Source organism: Taudactylus pleione, unplaced genomic scaffold, assembly GCF_031769625.1.
Source record: "Taudactylus pleione unplaced genomic scaffold, aTauple2 ptg000225l, whole genome shotgun sequence".
In the NCBI taxonomy this organism is placed as follows: domain Eukaryota; kingdom Metazoa; phylum Chordata; class Amphibia; order Anura; family Myobatrachidae; genus Taudactylus; species Taudactylus pleione.
The window spans coordinates 9,302,014-9,321,937 of NW_028284627.1; the positions used below are offsets into that span (position 1 = coordinate 9,302,014).

Consider the following 19,924-nt stretch of genomic DNA (forward strand, 5'->3'; position numbering starts at 1 on the left):
GCAGACTGTCTCGGGAAGGACTGACCTTTCGCCTTACCCTGAACCCGAAAGGAACGAAAAGCCGAACTCCGAACCTTAGCAGGCAGTGCCGCCGAAGAGAGGAAGGCCGACTTGGATTTAGCCAGGGTATCCACTATTTTGTCCAAGTCCGGACCAAATAGTAATTCACCATTGAAAGGTAAGGCCTCCAGACCCTTCTTTGAATCAGAGTCCGCTCTCCAGGACCGCAACCACAAGGATCGGCGGCCAGACACCGCTGCAGCCGATACCCGCGAGGTCAGCAGACTAGCATCTAAAGAAGCTTCACCAATGTAAGAAGCAGCGTCCCTCATTTGTCCCAACAACGCCCGCTGGACATCCGGAGCGTCGTCTGGGAAGGTATCTTCCAATGCATTGGCCCACCCCTCAATGGCCTTGGCCACCCAGGAGATGGCCATGGACGGTCGGGCCACCGCCCCGGAGAGGGAGTAAATAGACTTTAAGCAAGTCTCAACTTTCCTGTCTGTGGGATCCTTCAGCGAGGATATCGACGGTAATGGTAAGGTGGCGCCCCGAGTTAAACGGGTGACATGGGAATCCACCGCCGGTGGAGTTTCCCATTTTTTACAATGTGCCTCAGGGAAGGGGTAATTAGAAGCCAACCGCTTCTGAGGAAGGAATCTCTTACTGGGCGCCTGCCAAGCTACCGCCATATGATCCGTCAACTGATCCGACAGGGGAAACACCGCAGAAGCCACCTTAGTCTTTTTGAGACTTAGGAACCGGTGCCTCATCCTCTATAAGAAGAATAGCTCGCACCGCCCTAACTAGTGCTCGCACATTAATGGACGACTTGGTATCCATTTCCTGGACCGAGGCGTCCGAGTCAGTGTCATCAGGGACCTCCCCATCATCTGAGGAACCCTCTGAGTCCGATACCTGATCAGCCCGTGTCATGAGTGGGCGTTTAGAAATCCTAGAAGGCATGTCAGTCTGCAACATTGACTGAAAAGCCGAGGAAGCGGCCGCCAAATTTTGCACGGAGTTGGAGAGCACATCCACCCATGGTGGAGGCGTCGCCATAGGGGCCTGAAAAGGTACCACAGGCTGCTGCAGCACAGGGGAAGCCTGTATATACATAGGTAACCCCGCATAGGGACCAACTGATTGAGACCCAGGAGGACTCCGCAATAACTGCGGGACACCCGGGGAATGGGGGATGGTCGGCTGGGGCACCGCCCTAGTAGGGAGAGCAGTCGGGACCGACAGACGGTCCGCAATAGCCACCAGCACTTGAGAAAACATCGCCCACGGTGGTTCCTGCGCCAGAGAAGGTCTGGATGGGCCAGGAGCCACCTGGCATCGACTACACAGGCCATCCTGTGACAAATCCTCCCTATCTACTCCTGCAGAACAGCGTCCGCAGGAGGCCAACACCGGAGCCACTGAGCGCTCAACCTCCTCGTCTGACATGACAGAATATATTATATATCTGGCACCAGGGTAGAAGTAAAACGCACTCACCGGTGTGCTGAACAACAGCCCACAATATGGCACTGAGTAGCACACAACTGTATGTGACGGACCTCACAAATACGTGATCTATATAAGTGAGGTCAGTAGAAACGCCCCTCCCCCACACACCTGTAGGGCTTGTAGGAGAAGTAAAGGGATAGGTATAAGCTGACAGTAAGCGGAAAATAAGCACAGACAGGCAGCACTAGCAAAAGTCACATACCATGCAGGAAGATATACTCACTGCACCTTTACACTACAATCAACCTGCCCAGATTCAGTGTCTGGGAGGGCTATAGTGCTGTGTACGCTGTCCTTAATCAGGGGAGAGGTACACAGGGGGACCGGTCTGCGTGCTCCCTGAGATCTGCGCTGCCACTGGGAAAATGGCCGCTGGAGACCTCAGAGGAGGAGTGGCCGAGTGAACTGCAGCTCAGGGACGCTAGACATGCAGGCTGAAAAGCGCGCTGAGCTGAGGGGAGGAGCCGCTGAACAGGGAAGGTTTCTTCCCCCCCCCCCGTTGGCCATTAACCCCAGGGATGCTGGCTTCCCGCTTGCCGGTTATCCCTGGTGGTCTAGTGGTCCCACGGGTTATGGGGGGGCCCGCCGCCACTGCCAGCAGCCTCCGGTCTGTCCCCAGGACCGGAGGCTAAAGGACTGCATTTAAGGTATTCCGCGCGCCGCTGCTAGCCAGCGACGCGCGGCTTACCTGAATCCCCGGCGACTCCGGCAGCAGTCCTGGGAGGTAGACAGAGTCCGGCTAGTACGGACTCTGTCCTCCCGCCGCGATCCCCAGATCAGTACTGGCGTCGCGGCGCCAGTCGGGGATCAGAGCGGCAGCGTGGGCGTCTGTACAGACAGCCCTTCGCTGCCGTCTGTAGTAAAAAGAGAAACTAAAATAAATAAAATCTATTAGAAAATAAAAAGCTTCTGGGGGCTGCTCCTGCAGCCCCCCTGCGCGGTGACCGAGTCCGGCCGGGCACCAGCTTACACTGAGGTGCCTGTGGCTCGGGGGCGGGGTATAGAGGAGGACCCAAGTGCATCCTGGGAGCTAAAAGCTTAACTGTGTGGTGCCCATGGATCCTGTTCCAGCTATAACCCCAAGGTCAACCCTGTGGACCCCCTATGGACCCTGAAGTAGAAAAAGTGTATTTCTAGATCATCACAGCTCTTGATCTCTGCACGTCTTCAAAGATTTGTTGTCCTACTCTGTCTTCTGATAAGTAACAGTTTCAACAATTCATAAACATCTTTGGGCCTGTTAATCATAGCTCCCTAGCGTTGTTCACACAAAGGTTGCCTGAAATTGAAGCTATTTTATTTATCATTGATAATTGCATTCAAAACTAGTTTCAGGTGCTCATCATTAAATTAGAGATATTATTGTCAACAAAAGTTAACTTTAGTAAGCAATCTTTGATTTTATATTGATTGATTTTTTTATTTATGTGTACAGCAAACTTCCTCTCTTTAACACTGGCCATGTAGAGGCAATTCATAGCATCTGACAAAGAGCCAAACAGCAGAATGTGTTTTGTATGTGGTCCTAGGTATCCATAGTAGTGCTGCAGGGATCCCTACCAACAGGCGGTCATCTCTGGATACGTTCAATGATTTTTCAAAAAGTGAGCAGGGCTGGGACAGAGTCAGGTTTGCAGCTTCACTAATCAGCTTCCATTTTTAAAAACTCACATTGAAAATACACCTAATGGGAGATTGGCTGAATCACAACAATAGAATGTCTGCGTGGAGTGAGCAGAAGAACCAATAAAAGCTGTAATCTCTGCGACTGTGGCTTCTCTTATTGGTACGCACAGTCATACCCTCTCCAGAGCTTCCATTAGAGCAGGGAGACAAGACATGGATCCCCAGAAAAATCATCTGCATGTAGCAGCCCCTGATACTCTGCTGAGGAGAACCCATAAGGAGCTCTAACTGCGGTGATTGCTTGATACTACAATCTATGATTTGGTGCATCCAAGATTGCCGTAAATAACATGGTTGAACAAAAAATAAGGGGTTATTCGAATCACTAAATACCTTGGTTATACAACCAGCACACATCAAGGCGTCATCTCCTCTGTGCATTTAGGAGCAGCCTCCCCCTGACAGGAAAAGCACATCTACATGTGCACTGAACGTAATGTCATACATATCACCCCACAGTGCAGTCTGGAAATTCCATGCAAGCTGCTTACTGTACATCACTCTGATAGTTACTGACCTGTGCTCTGATAGTTACTGACCTGTGCTCTGATAGTTACTGTACATCGCTCTGATAGTTACTGTACATCACTCTGATAGTTACTGACCTGTGCTCTGATAGTTACTGACCTGTGCTCTGATAGTTACTGTACATCGCTCTGATAGTTACTGACCTGTGCTCTGATAGTTACTGTACATCGCTCTGATAGTTACTGACCTGTGCTCTGATAGTTACTGACCTGTGCTCTGATAGTTACTGTACATCACTCTGATAGTTACTGTACATCGCTCTGATAGTTACTGACCTGTGCTCTGATAGTTACTGTACATCGCTCTGATAGTTACTGACCTGTGCTCTGATAGTTACTGTACATCACTCTGATAGTTACTGACCTGTGCTCTGATAGTTACTGACCTGTGCTCTGATAGTTACTGTACATCGCTCTGATAGTTACTGACCTGTGCTCTGATAGTTACTGTACATCGCTCTGATAGTTACTGACCTGTGCTCTGATAGTTACTGACCTGTGCTCTGATAGTTACTGACCTGTGCTCTGATAGTTACTGTACATCGCTCTGATAGTTACTGTACATCGCTCTGATAGTTACTGACCTGTGCTCTGATAGTTACTGTACATCGCTCTGATAGTTACTGACCTGTGCTCTGATAGTTACTGTACATCGCTCTGATAGTTACTGACCTGTGCTCTGATAGTTACTGACCTGTGCTCTGATAGTTACTGACCTGTGCTCTGATAGTTACTGTACATCGCTCTGATAGTTACTGACCTGTGCTCTGATAGTTACTGACCTGTGCTCTGATAGTTACTGACCTGTGCTCTGATAGTTACTGTACATCGCTCTGATAGTCACTGACCTGTGCTCTGATAGTTACTGACCTGTGCTCTGATAGTTACTGTACATCGCTCTGATAGTTACTGTACATCGCTCTGATAGTTACTGACCTGTGCTCTGATAGTTACTGACCTGTGCATCTCCTCTGTCTTTTCTTCAGATGGACCCCGGGACAGTAAAATGTGGCGCAAAATGGCAGACAAGTGACGGAACTGGTGAGCATCACTCTGTGCGAGACAAATTTAAAAGAAAGTCACAAAAAAATGGTGAGGAATATCAGTGAACAGATCATTGAATTACATCAATATCAAAAAGCTTCATGGTAATAAAGGCAAATATTATTATATTATATTATATAAGTCCGGAGAATAGGAATAAACAAACTAAGTCCTACAGGAACAGGTTCTTATTCCCTGAGATTAGAATACACCTTCTAATAAGAGCCAATACATTAAAATAAACCGCCCGGCACCCTACGCATAAGGGAGGGGCGGAACCACTTCAAATACCCCTATATATACACAGAGCATTGAAATACACAGACATACCTTGACAAAGGCTGTGGGCCGAAACGCGTTGGTTATCTATGGAAGCTGCCAGTATCTGCCACCTGAGAGGGACCTGTCATTCTGCAGGGAAGGTGAACTGCTTTGGGGTAGCATTTTAACCCCTAATGCTTTAACACTGTGCCTTTCTGAGAAGGTTGTTTCTGGTACGCTGCCACCTTGCTTTTATTTCATTTTTACATATGATGTGTAAACTACTTTGTTGAAAATAAATGTGACTGTAGTGTTCACTCTAGCTCCGGCGGCAGGCAGAGCGCCGGAGCTAGAGAGAGCGCGTCCAAAAAGGGGTCGTGGCCATTGAAAAGGGGGCGTGTCTATAAGACGCAGCCCCTTTTCGTCACTCTTGGGGGCTTGCCCGGCACTTACGGACACGCCCCCAAGCGCTGCAGACAGGGAGAATAGATGCCGGACACATTTCCCCACCCGCAGGACACTGCAACCCACGGGTGAAGATGGCACCCGCAGGCTGTGAGGGCAGGGCGCTTCTTGCCCTCCTTCTGGAGGGCAGGGTGCTTTTTGCCCTCCAGAAGGAGGGCAGGGCGCTGTGCCGCGCTCCGCTAAAACAGCCTAGCGGGAACGCTATGACAGTATTTCACGATGGTAGACTCCATATTGTGATTATTTGAGGTGCTGTCTGACACTGAAGGGGTGTTTCTGGAGTGTGTTGAAACAAAGCAATTTATTGGAGGAGATCTTAAGAATCCAGCTATTCTTTATACCTCAGAGGAGGAGCGCACATTTTTTTCTCTAATTCTTATATGTACACAATCTGCAGTAAGCCAATGTACACAATCTGCAGTAAGCCACAGCAGCCAATCAGGCACTTGCTTTCATTTTTTAATTTGCACCTGACTTATAAAAGCCCATGGCTGATTTGTTGCTGTGGCTCAGTGCAAATGTTTCTAAATGCAGTACTAAACACAACCCGCGCAGTTCCTCTTTCCTGCCAGGGGTGACGCCGATTGCCCTGATGCTTCTAGCACACCCTGATCTGTATATCAGTGGTTTGTTGCATCAGCTGAGTGTGCTAGAAGCACCAGAGCAGAGAACAACACTCTAGGCAAGAGAGAGAAACTGCGCGGGTTGTGACATGTGCAGGGTGCTAGAATGAAGACTATGTAAGCTCTACCTTTTTTTCGGATGTCTGCACCTATTTGTCTACCTTGTACGTCCCTGTTTTATGCATGTCCAGTTTTCAACACATTCTGTAGCTGTGCAGTATTGTGATACCTTACAAAATCAATGGCAACAAGAATAATAATTTAAAAATCCCTAAAGACTTATCGTCAACCACCAGATAAACTACTTTCCCTGGCCAATCAGGAAACTAAACATTCTTTAAAAATAAAATGCCAACGGCAAGAAGGATATTGGTTGTCAATCTTTACACAGCATGCATGATGCAGGTACCAATTTGCCTGGGTACATACATGACCGAATCCATTATATCTTCAATCTGCTCCAATAATATACTTCAGCATTTAAGACAATTATTTTATGCAGGATCAGACAGGGTGATAAATTAAAAACTAAAAACAAGTGCATATTGTCCACAGGGAAAAACCTTCAATTGTGTATTGAAGTCAACAGGAAATTGTGAAAGGTAATGTGCTGCTTTCATGTTCATTGTGCATTGTGTGTTGTTATGTAAAGGTTACGCTGATGTATAAACACACTTAGTAACTGACGGCTTCCCGGGCATGGGGAATGCTAGTGCTACAACATACAAAACACTGCTTAATGCTCTACTTTGAGAGAGACAGTGGATTTCTAGACAACAGAGAAAGGAAGGATGGTGTGGTTTGAAGAACTGTAGACAAATGCTTACACAGTACCATGCCGGATAATGTGCAGGAGATGTAAATGTCCTCTACAACCAAAATGCACTTTATCACACTGTGAAGAGTCCCGTCTTCTGGTAAAACAACTGTATTGAAAGGGGCACGTCAGTTAAGTCTTTTATTTTGGGATAGAGCAGCTTTAATACTGATGGAAACATAGAATAATGATGAATGGTAAATCAAGGGTTACTAGAAATAAGTGATATTAAAAATAAAGGTTTATAAAGTAATAAATTAATAAATCACAGAAATAGGAACAAATGTAAAACAAAGCAAAAGAAATCAGATAATGGCTTCCTCTGTGGATTCAGTGAGAATGATTACTGAAGCCTAAGAAGAAGCCACTGCTGGTGTGAAACGCGTTGGGTACCATTCCCACACAAGACTATTAAAACAGTCTGCAAACCAAGTTATTTTTTCACTTGTTTGTTTTCCAACATTTATTTATTCATATTTATTCCCATTTATAGGTGACTAATGTATTATTTAATATTTTAATATCACTAATCTATTACTATTATCGATCCATTATATTTACATTAGCTTTACATTATTCTTTACTTAGATAAGAATTAATTATTCCAAAACCTGAATAGTTATTTGTTAAAACATCTTACATTAGCCTACTTTAATCTGCATGTATTTTACACACTATCCTTCACACCTATAAACCTCCCTTTTCCGCCAACCCCCCTCCCAAATAACTGTGCCTCTAAGAATCACATTTGTTTAAGTTCAATATAACGCCTCTTGGAAAATATCAGTGTACTCTACCCATCTACATGTAACCTTCTTACTCTCTCTAGAACAGCTCAACCAATGCTGGTCATAGACTAAACGACAATGGCGATAATCCGACCAACTGGTAAAGGGGCTGAGCGATGCCATGATATTAGGTGTGCCTCCATACACTGCACAAAGTATGCGCTCAATCTTCACTTCTCAGTATGGAATCAATAAGACAACAATTGGGAGGATCAACCATGTTGGACAATCAAGTAAGACAATCCTGACCGTTTTCATATAAATAGAACACCAATTGTTCATATACATACACTGAACGCTAATTGTTCATATACATACACGGAACGCTAATTGTTCATATACAGTGCATCCGGAAAGTATTCACAGCGCTTCACTTTTTCCACATTTTGTTATGTTACAGCCTTATTCCAAAATTGAATAAATTCATTTTTGTCCTTACAATACCCCATAATGACAACATGTAAAACGTTTTGAGATTTTTGCAAATTTAATTTAAAAAACAAAAATGTAAGAATTCACATGTACATAAGTATTCACAGCCTTTGCTCAATACTTTGTTGATGCACCTTTGAAAGCAATTACAGCCTCAAGTCTTTTTGAATATGATGCCACAAGCTTGGCACACCTATCTTTGGGCAGTTTCGCCCATTCCTCACTGCAGCACCTCTCAAGCTCCATCAGGTTGGATGGGAAGCGTCGGTGCACAGCCATTTTCAGATCTCTCCAGAGATGTTTAAATCGGATTCAAGTCTGGGCTCTGGTTGGGCCACCCAAGGACATTCAGAGAGTTGTCCTGAAGCCACTGATATCTTGGCTGTGTGCTTAGGGTCGTTGTCCTGCTGAAAGATGAACCGTCGCCCCAGTCTGAGGTCAAGAGCGCTCTGGAGCCGGTTTTCATCCAGGATGTCTCTGTACATTGCTGAATTCATCTTTCCCTCTACCCTGACTAGTCTCCCAGTTCCTGCCCCTTAAAAACATCCCCACAGCATGATGCTACCACCACCGTGCTTCACTGTAGGGATGGTATTGGCTTGGTGACGAGCGGTGCCTGGTTTCCTCCAAACATAACACCTGGCATTCACGCCAAAGAGTTCAATCTTTGTCTCATCAGACCAGAGAATTTTGTTTCCCATGGTCCTTCAGGTGCATTTTGGCAAACTCCAGGCGGGCTGCTATGTGCTTTTTACTAAGGAGTCGCTTCCGTCTGGCCACTCTAATATACAGGCCTGATTGGTGGATTGCTACAGAGATGTTTGTACTTGAAGGTTTTTGTTTCTCCATAGAGGAATGCTGTAGCTCTGACAGAGTGACCATCAGGTTCTTTGTCACCTCCCTGACTAGGGCCCTTCTCCCCCGATCGCTCAGTTTAGATGGCCAGCCAACTCTAGGAAGAGTCCTGGTGTTTCCGAACTTCTTCCATTTACGGATGATGGAGGCCACTGTGCTCATTGGGAACTTCAAAGCAGCAGATATTTTTCTGTACCTTTCCCCAGATTTGTGTCTCGAGACACAAAAGGTCTATAGACAATTCCTTGGACTTTATGCTTGGTTTGTGCTCTGACATGCACTGTCAAGTGTGGGACCTTATATAGACAGGTGTATACCTTTCAAAATCATGTCCAAACAACTGAATTTACCACAGGTGGACTCCAATTAAGCTGTAAGAACATCTCAAGGATGATCAGTGGAAGCAGGATGCACCTGAGCTCAATTTTGAGCTTCATGGCAAAAGGCCGTGAATACTTATATACATGTGATTTCTTAGTTTTTGGGGTTTTTTTAATGAAATTGCAAAAATCTCAATAAAAAACTTTTTACACGTTGTCATTATGGGGTATTGTGTGCAGAATTTTGAGGACAAAAATGAATTTATTCCATTTTGGAATAAGGCTGTAACATAACAAAATGTGGAAAAAGTGAAGCGCTGTGAATATTTTCGGGATGCACTGTACATACACGGAACGCAAATTGTTCATATACATACACGGAACGATAATTGTTCAGTGTTTGCTCAGCTTAACTCTCCAAAGAGTATTCCCATTCCTCCAGCTCTCTTCTTCTTCATTTTCTTTAATTTTAAATGGATTTATTTTGTTATTTCCAATAATTCTCATTTCAATATTAATAAACATCTCTCGTCCTGCCTCTCATGACCTATAACTTGCTGCCTCCAAGCAGCTACCACCTGTTCCTCACCTAAAACTCTACAGACCCTGGGTTATTATATCCACACAACGCTCCATGGTGACAAGCGGCAAAGTGTTACCGGGATCGACATAACGCTGTCCTCCTACTTGTTGACATTCTGTCGATAGACAGGTTAAACTACATCCCCTTGTGCATTGGTACTTTAAGCATATCCAAGACTTAGGGAATGCCAACCGCTAATTAATAGATGGCACACCTACTCATAATGGTTACTTGCAGCGCAGTGAAAAATGACAAGATAATAAAACAGCAGCTGGCATTGCAGGGGAATATAATTCCACAAAAAAAGACATCAACATTGAGACTACTGTACACAATCTTATCCATGCAAAATAGATATCTACGTACTTCTTCGAATAACACAGATTTGACTAGAATTGCCCAATATCAAAATAGAAGATCCTGGGTGAATAATTTACATCATCACAGAGATAATCATTGGAATATTTTGACCTCTTCTTTCATTATATATCGCCATGGGAATGTATAGTATGTATATGTAAAAAGAGGCGACATACCTCACTGTGGACGTTCCAGCTGTCCAGCGTCACATTAAAAAGTGCTTTTAGCGCCTCTATAGTGCAGTCTGTCTCTTGCACAGACAGTGGAGGGCCATTCAGTTCTGTAAGGGCCTGGTATTTTCCCACCCAATGAATACCCACAATACTCTCCAGGGTCTGCGTTAGCAGGGGCATTCCTTGCAGCTCTTGTTTCAGCTGAGCCCTAATGTCTGCGTGCAAAAGAGTAAGAAGAAAGAGCAATCGCAGATTAAAGCAGCGAATGTCATTGACTGTACGCCGGTCCGTGCATTTCTCCAAGAGCCTGCAAAGTCCGGTCGCAAGGTTCAGTTCCAGGCTCAGCTTCTGTGCTACCGGACTATTAAAGACGATATTACACAAACACTTCAGTGCCTCCACAATGACGGGGAAATTCATTACGTCCCCGAGAGCTTTCAGTTTAGGGTCCAGCTTGGCCAGTTTCATTAGAATCTGCATATTCTTATTGGTGGTCACTGGAACTAAAACCTTTTTATCTCTGGAGAGGATGCGCAGAGCCTCTAAGCACATGATCTGGCAGGATATGCTGGTCCCTTTATCCAGGACTTCAAATACAGCTTCACACAGTTTCTGCAGAAAGTGAAAAGAAAAAAGTTCACAAATGTACAATGTTTACACAAATATACAATGTTTAATACAAATGTATGAAAAAAATGGATTTGCAAAAGGTTAACTGACAGAATTTCCCTGTACCATAGAGTAATGGGGCCCATACATCAGCAAACAATTGGGGCAATTCTGCGTTTTGCAGCCGATTGTGTAAAAACGCCAAATGTATGGGGTTCACTGGTTGCCGATTTCGACCGAAAATGATAAATCAGGTTGTCCAACATGCTGGATTTCAATGACCAATCGGGGCTATAGATTACTAGTCAGCCGATTTGCAGACCATTACTAGTAAAATGGGCACTTTCATGAGTCGCAGATATGATCTTTTGGATGAAAATTATCTGAAAATTCCTGAAAAAGATCGGCAATGTATGGGAGCATATTGGTGGAGTGGAAAATTGTTAAATCGAGGGGTAGCTGGGGGGATGCATAATCTGCTAATCATTTTTTGCGATTGGTGTATGGGCCCCCAAAAAGAGACAACATCCCAAACACCGCAATATTTACCACAGTGTATGCCTAAAGTAGATAATACTATATTCTCTGGGTATAAACAAAACTGCTTGCCTCCATCAGACAACCAGATCTGTAAGATGATTGCATTCCAATTCAGACCTGCACCACCTCTAGCCCTTAAAAGGACGTTTTGCTTAAGGGATAAGGCCCTTACCCCTTTACCAAAACTTTACTTTAGGAGTTAGAGGTATTGCAGGTCTACATCGGAATTCAATCATTGTAAGCAATGTGTAAAAGAGTGATAGGTAAACACAAAGATCAAAAGCATGGCATTGGAAATAGGAACTCTCCCCCCAAATAAACCCTGTTGATTCGGCCTTGGTTCATTACGGGCTCCTCTACTATGGAGTTCTAAAATTAGAATTGGGGCATTGATGCATGCTACCAGTACAACATATTACTAAACCACAGCATACATTACATACATGTGTTTTACCCATTTTTTAAAGCACATATTGTGAGCGACACCTTAGTGACTGCATAATCCGATTATGATAAGTTTTAGAAAACTTTTGTATCTATATTTGTAGCAGCACTGAGTCTTTTTTTCTAATAGGGATAAACCTTCATGTTAAATTAAATGGTCCTTACAAATAATAATGCATTAAATTTTTTTATCATTTTACAATTGCAATAGTAATATATACTTTACTTTATCTTCATTTGCAGAACATATGGGTACAGATTCAGGAGGTACAAATGTGTCCTTATACATCTTTGCTGCTGTTGTGCTAAAAAGTCCCCCTTGGCGTGTCAGGTCTCTGCTAGCACCGGGCGCCTATTTTGCCGAAAAATGCATCTAAGTCGCAATGTGATGCAACTAGGGCGCAGCAACAGATTGTAACACTTGTATATCTGTGTGCGACTGAGTCTCTGAATCTGTGTACAAAGTGCTACAATGTAGCGGCTGCAGCTTTTTTCATTCCAAGTTCCGTTTCACACAGATATACAATTGTCACATATCAAAATAATCAGCACAGTCGCATCGCGACTCAGACACATTTTCGGCAAAAAAGATGCCCAACGCCAGCAGAGTAGTACGGGACTTGGCGGCTCACTCATGCCAGGGAAGTCGTGCTGCGTTGAGTACTGGGGTTAGATGTAGGAGGACACATCTGTATTCAGACAGCATTGAGCAGAAATTCCAAACTCATTCGCAACTATCTGCTGCCAAGATGAATGCTTTCTTGTGGCCTGCAGTTTTAATGCAGTTTTTAAATAGATAGTATTGGTAAGTGCTCAATGCATGAAAAGCACATTAAAAGCCATCGCTAAAATTTATTTTTAGCAAAGGTTCTCAACTCCAGTTTCCAAGGTCATGTGTTCAGGATTCGTGCATTAATCGATTTTGCTGGATAAGTAGTTTTGGACAGAAATTTTGTCTAAGGTGACAGGTCCATATTAAAACAATGCAAATGTCCCATTAGTTTCCAGTGCTCCAATCTCATGTATGACGTAGGGATCTATTTACTAAGCAGTGTTAGGAGAGAGTGAAAAGTGATAAGAAAGTGATAACATGCCAGCCAATCAGCTCCCAACTATCATTTTTCAAACACAGCCTGTGAGATGACAGTAGGGAGCTGATTGGCTGGCACCTTATCACTTTTCACTCTGTCTCCTAACACTGCTTAGTAAATAGACCCCTAAATGTCTAACCACAACTGGTGACCCTGCACTGTAGTGTCCATATCTGGCTCGAATACTTGCCTCTCTCTTTTCTTCATCGGCTGGATCAAACTGAAACAAGGTACGATTCTGTTATGAGAAAATAGACAGATATTGGCTTAATTAGGTAGTAACACATCTGGTATAGTAAGGGTTGAGTACAACATTCAATCTTGCTTCTTAATGCAATTTCCATACATTCATATCTATGAACTCAAATACTTGAGATTGTCTGTGAACCTTAAATCAAGTTCATGGTTTTCCTTTAAAAAAAAGTTGAACAACTGGTGCCAATATACACATTCTTGCTCCAAAATTCAAGTAGAAACGGCTGGGTAGTCACCAGTCAGGGGTTTTGCGATTGAGAAATGGTGGCAAGCAAGGAAAGCTGCCAGTCTATGTCTAGGTCTGTCTGACTTGGCTATTAACTTGTACTTGTGTCAACTGAAATGTGACCAGATAACTTCTACAATAATCACCTGGCTATGAGTCTTGTAATGGATATTTTTTTTATAATAGGGTGACATATTGCTAAACCTTAATTACTACCAGTAATATCCACCATGCTTTAAAGCTACAGTGAAGGTAGAAGGTATGGAACTCTAGAAGTTGGTATCCAATGACAATACACGGACTGGTGGTTCCAACCTTAAAAACAGCACTATCCTACAGCAAAAAGAAAACAAAATCACCTTTCCTAACACAGTACATTGCTTTCCCTAAATCGTTGAAAGAAGAAAACCAAAATGATAAAAAAAAAAAAAAAAAAAAAAAAAAAACATAATGTTTTGCAATAAGTCGATCCCAACTTGGTAAAACTTTTTGGTCTCTTTTGAATAGGTTACGAGCACTTTACAACTATATTCAACAATAAATCATATGGGGTCCAGGTAATGTAATCAGCTACCAACTGCAAACCCTGGCAGATCATGGACATCGGGAGACCAGGTTTTCCACCTTCGATGAACGTCAACTGAAAACACGAACCTCACAATGATTTGGATAGTCTAGGTTTAGTCCTCCGTGTTTAGATTTCATATTTTACAAACACAAAAAGTTTCTAATAGTGATTAAGCAGTTTATTATAAAAGGATCCATCCACCATGGGCCTAAAGCGTATTATAAAGGTTTATTTTAAGATTTGCCTCAGGTCAACTGTATATAACTGCTATACATGTGTTTAAAATATAACATATACTGTTTTTATATGTTAAAGGGTATTTAAAACCTCAGAAGTTTTTGATTGTATATATTGGATTCTCTCAATTTTTTGAGAAATCAACAGCAAAGTTTTCTTTGACAGAAGTTGCCTAGTTGGAGTACAGTACAGTAACAGCTACAGCTACAGGATAAAGGGTTCAGATTAAATTAGCTGCCAGTTTATAATACAACCTGCATTTTCTGGGGCAGGAACACCTTTCTTGTTTTTCGTAAACCCATAGAGGTGGGAACAAAAAACAAGCAAGGTTTTCCACCTTTAATAACCTGATGTGTGCCAGGCCGCACAACATTTCACTGAATCTACCAGTCTTGCTTGGAAGCTACACTGGAGGGACAGTAGTTGGCGCTTTATCATAAACTGTAAATGTGTAGCATACCCACTAGGTCCGGCCCCGCTGCCCAACATCGGGGTCGTTCCAGAGTGACCCAGCTGCCAACGGCAACAAGGTCAATGGTGCCGGTAAACAACATTTCGGGCAGTCGGTCATCAGATCGTGCAGTGTGTACCGCCCGTCCGATATATCGTTCTTCGGCTAATGTGTACCCGGCTGTAGTCTCATACAAGCCAGAAAACTTGCTACTTGCTTCTGTTTATATGACACAGTGGAGACAGATGTTTGAGATGCCAGACTGATAATAGATCCTACCGAATTAAGAGGCGTATATTTCTTACACACAGAATGGTTACCTCTGGCGTGTAGGTAACAGGGATCACTTAAACTCTGACTCTTCAAAAGGGACAGTTTTATAAAATAAACAATATTCTCAGAGCCCACAGTCTATTATTTTACATCTATCCAGTGGATACAGCTTGTCGCACATAACAGCATCAAGCTCTCCCTCATTAATCTTGAAAGCTGATTCAAACTCCTATTTATACGCACAAATGAATCCTTCCTGTAGTGTTCATTGCAAACTCGATCAGCACTTTATTGTGTTTCAGCTCTCCCTGCAATACGTATCTATTATTCATTTAGCCCTAACATGGCAAGTAAAGAAATCAGATACACTGGAAATCTTTTTTTTACAGGGCAGCAAAAACTAAAATGTGCATTTATGGCGAAACTGCAAAAAGTGAAATAAATTCATAAAAAAAAAATGTTTTTACAAAATTTGAGGGCCGTTTCTATAATACCCCATATGGCTTCTCACAGCGAGGTCTAGCTCGCAAAGATCAGTTAGTACGTCATTTGTCAGAGATCAAACACTTCCTGTATGCAAAGCAGCCGGGACATACTTTTCTCATTATTTCAATGAAGGTGAAGTTTTTAATAGGGAAGTAAATATAATTGGGTCATGTTTTGTAACAAACAAAACGGTGCATTTATCATTTATTCAGTAATAACATGCTTAGAGACAGTCTGCCACATAATGCACACAAGCACACTCTCCATAGCAGTGATCGCCAATAAACATCTCTGGGTCCACATGAAGCCGCCATGAGATTTCTAAAGTGGCCTATCCATTAGCAGATCTTTCTGAAAGACAAAAGATTTATCCTTTGAAAATTCCTGGGGCTGCTGTGACAGATATCGGTCATGTACATGACAGATTTTGGCAAACGACGAACGATATTGCATGACATTCTGGGAGTGGATTTTTTTTTAATGGTTCTATTCATTTTCATTAAAAAAAAATCGTTTGTCGTTTACAGCGGCAGAAATTTCTAATATCTATCTGTCAGCGACAAACGATAATTGACCAACATGTCGGACAGACAAAAGACCAAATTTGTCAGCCGCGGGAGTGCGCATTTTTATTGTTCAGAGCCTATCCATTAGCAGATAAATTGAACGACTGAACGATAAATCGTTCATTGTTCAAATTTATCTGCTAATGGATAGGCCCCTTTACTGCTTTATTGTCAATTTGTTTTCTACAGCTTGTAACACTTTAAAATTAATGATATGTTATTGCAGATAGATTTAGATTAAGCAATTTGGAAGGATAGAGGGTCTGTCTAAAAATTATTAAAACCTCATTTTTCCTATTACACAATTTGTTTAAATACCTTTGCTGCCACCGCCACTAAAATTTGATTCAATGGCTCACCCTTAAGGAGTTCAATTCTCCTTCCCTTAAGCTTCACACTATACGTTCACAACTTACTGTAATCAGGTTCCTTGTTAGCCTAACAATATATGCCTTAAAATGTAGCGCTATAAACTACCAATCTAGAATGTGACGCATGAGCTGTAAGAATACAGACTTGGAGCATTATTAAATTTCATGATTTAATATGAAAAAATATCTGCAGTAATAATGAATAGGATATCGAGGACATTAAATGCATTAAGAGCATGCTGAATAACTCCTCAAAAGGGTGATTTGTAAACTGTGTTGCTCTATCTGTATCTACATGGTGGATTGCAGCTTTTCAGAGATATAAGAAGGGTATGCATTCATTTCAAAATGATATTGGAAACAGAACGTACTGACTGCGCATTCAACACGAAAAGAATTACAAAGTCTCAAATAATAAAGTATAAATGTTTTATTACATACACAAACAGGTATAGAGCAATGTATTGAATCAGGAAGAACTCTCTATTGGAGCATACACACAGGACGATATCGTTGTCTGATCGTCCTCCATGTGCTGGATGTTTGATATCGAACATCCAGCAAAATGCACCAAATCCCAAACGTCGTAAAGACCCGCGATCAACAATCGCGGGTTTCTATAGTAAACAGGCTAACCTGGTCAATATCGACCAGGTTGGCCTGAATGCACGGGCAATGGTCGATATCGATCATCCGTGCCCGCACATCGACCATCATTTGGTCGTTATAAGGGGTTAAAAAAAAAAGACTATTTAAACGATCAAATGATATCGTTAAAATCGTCCTTTTTATCTGACCGTGTGTATGCACCATAATAGAACAAGCATATGAGTATATAAGTTAGCATAAGACACTTACCTGTCCAAAGAAATTCTGTACCACATTATAAATATTAAGCTAAGTACAGACCCGAATGATGTAACAAATGATGCGGCGGCCGCTACAATTTCACTTAAAATCATATGATTCCAAAACATACCATTGAAGGTACACACTATGCAATCTTCCGAATGAAGGCACGATCTATCGTGTTGGTGGATTGTATCCAACTAATTGTTTCTCCTGTACACTATAGGCCCGATTCAGAGATGGACGCCGTTAGCATTGCTGCTAACATTTGCTAATGCAGCAGGAGACATCTGATGGCCAGCATCACAGATCCAAGTGCTACATCCAAAGACGCATCATCGGATCACCATCGCGACCTCCGTAGTCATCTAAAATCTGAGTAAGCTTAACCTTCAGAATGGGCAACGGAACTGCTCAGACAGGGCCAGGAAATTTGCATCAGAAGACGCAGAACCTGGCATATGTACAAAAACGTCCCCCTACGCAGCCCCCAAATGGCCGCAACATGTCAATCATGCTGAGGATTTAGGGGCACTGCGAGCAATCTTGCAGGACCAGTTTTGCACATGCGCAGAATAGGTCCATCATCAGAGATGTACGTAAAGCATCAGGTTTGCGTGCATCTCTGAATCAGGCCCTATATGCAGTCGGGTGTACACACTAAATGATGTGCGCGGGTTGGGTACAGGATGCTGGTGTTTGGGATCCCGGCGGTCAAAATCCCAACACCGCCATCTCGACAGCATTAGGATACAGACACCTTCAAGTAGGAATCCTAACCCTCTCCCTACCCCGTTTCCTCCCGGATGCCTAATCCTAACCTCCCCACTAGTGCCTTAACCTAACCTCCACGCACCCTAAGCCTACTCCTCCCCCTTTAGTGCCTAACACTAACCGTCGTCCTACTGCCTAACCATAACCCTAACCCTCCTCCTAACCCGGCTACTTACCTCGGGATGCCGGCGGCGGGATTCTGACAGGTGTTGGGATTCCAACACCAGTATTCTAAGTGCTGGCATCCCATGCGCCAGGATATTGACCGTATCGTACATTACATCTTTCCATCTGATGTGTAGACATATATCTCATGCTTAAGGAGTAAGAATAGGGCCTTTGGGATGCCTTTGTGTGTGTATTGAGTGTCACAGCTGAAGGTATCTATACAACCAATATCAGTGAATATTATACAGACTTTATATTGCTCCATTCTGTGAGGGCCACAGCATATGCTCCTGACAAAGGTGCAAAGAGCACTGAAACACATTGAGCTTCAGGACTTTACTGTTCAATCTCTATCCAGCTGTAGGGCTTTTACAACTGACAATCCGGTGATCACTGCTGATCTACCAATATCCCTTCAACAAATTCAGAGACTCTCACAGATCAGAGCAATATAAAGGAACATTAATTACATGGACAACAGATGTCCAAACATTCATCTGGGACCCAGTTCCCTGAAGTCAGTATGCTGTGGGAATAACTACAGTCAGGAGGCTTTACGGTACTCACTGTACAAGGATTGATTCGCGCCCACTCACTTGAGAAACTTTCATCAAATGGTAATGTTTGCTGCCAAAAGAAAGAGGAATCGCTTTTAAAAGTCCAGTGGTCACGCGTCTTTAGGGACTTCTCGGACTTTAATTTATTGAGATTTCATCACAATGTAACACGGATAGGCGGACATCATTCCACATTTGGCTTGTCAGAGTGAGGTGCGCATACAAATTGGTGACTCGTTTCATGGACAAACTGCACCGCTTACTCAGACTGTGTTTATATGCCAACATCTAAATATAAACATGTGTGAGCCTTATCCAATACATCAATAATAATTTATATTTTATTTATTGCACATTTTTACATATTGTACATACTTTAGACACAATCTTGATGGAATACCACTATTTTTACACATCACAATTGAATGGATGTGTGATTTAATATGCATATTATAATAGCTACTATGAATGTGTATAATTCTGTTTATTTATTATTATTAATGTATTGGATAAGGCTTACAAGCAATGATTATATTTAGATATTGGCATAAACAAAGTTTAAGGAAGCGACCAGTTTACCTGTCAAACGCGTCAGCAATGTTTATGTGCAGCCTAGTCTGATGAGCCAAATGTGAACCGATGTCCTACTATCCGTGTTATGTTGTAATGAAATTTCAATAAACTCAATTCAAAGAAGCGATTAAGACCCTCAATTGTTAGTACCTGCATCCTAACGAGACATTACGAGCATACAAGTGAGGCTTGTCTATTGTCCATTACTCCCTCTTTCTAGTATTCATCCACTAAAGCAAAGACTTCTTACATGATCAGACTATTATCTGGATTAACGACAATTATAGGTGAAAATTTCAATCTTTATCCTCTCTGGAGGATTTATAGATGGCTTATTGATATGTGGACTCCACGAACGTTGTAGGCCTTTTTGAATTCAGATTCTTTCTATAATTTACAAGTATTTTATGCTATTACTTATGCTTGCTCTATTAGAG

General features: G+C 42.6%; 1 protein-coding gene across 1 annotated transcript in view; it reads right to left on the reverse strand.

Moving 5' to 3' along the window:
* Positions 1-19,924, reverse strand: part of RIC8B (RIC8 guanine nucleotide exchange factor B) — a 95,701-nt gene that overhangs the window by 53,962 nt on the left and 21,815 nt on the right. The window contains exons 2-4 of the mRNA XM_088478924.1: positions 13,324-13,371; positions 10,453-11,061; positions 4,687-4,781 (exon numbers count right to left, since the gene is read on the reverse strand). Coding sequence (XP_088335050.1) covers positions 4,687-4,781; positions 10,453-11,061; positions 13,324-13,371 — 752 coding nt within the window. The remainder of the gene's footprint in view (positions 1-4,686; positions 4,782-10,452; positions 11,062-13,323; positions 13,372-19,924) is intronic.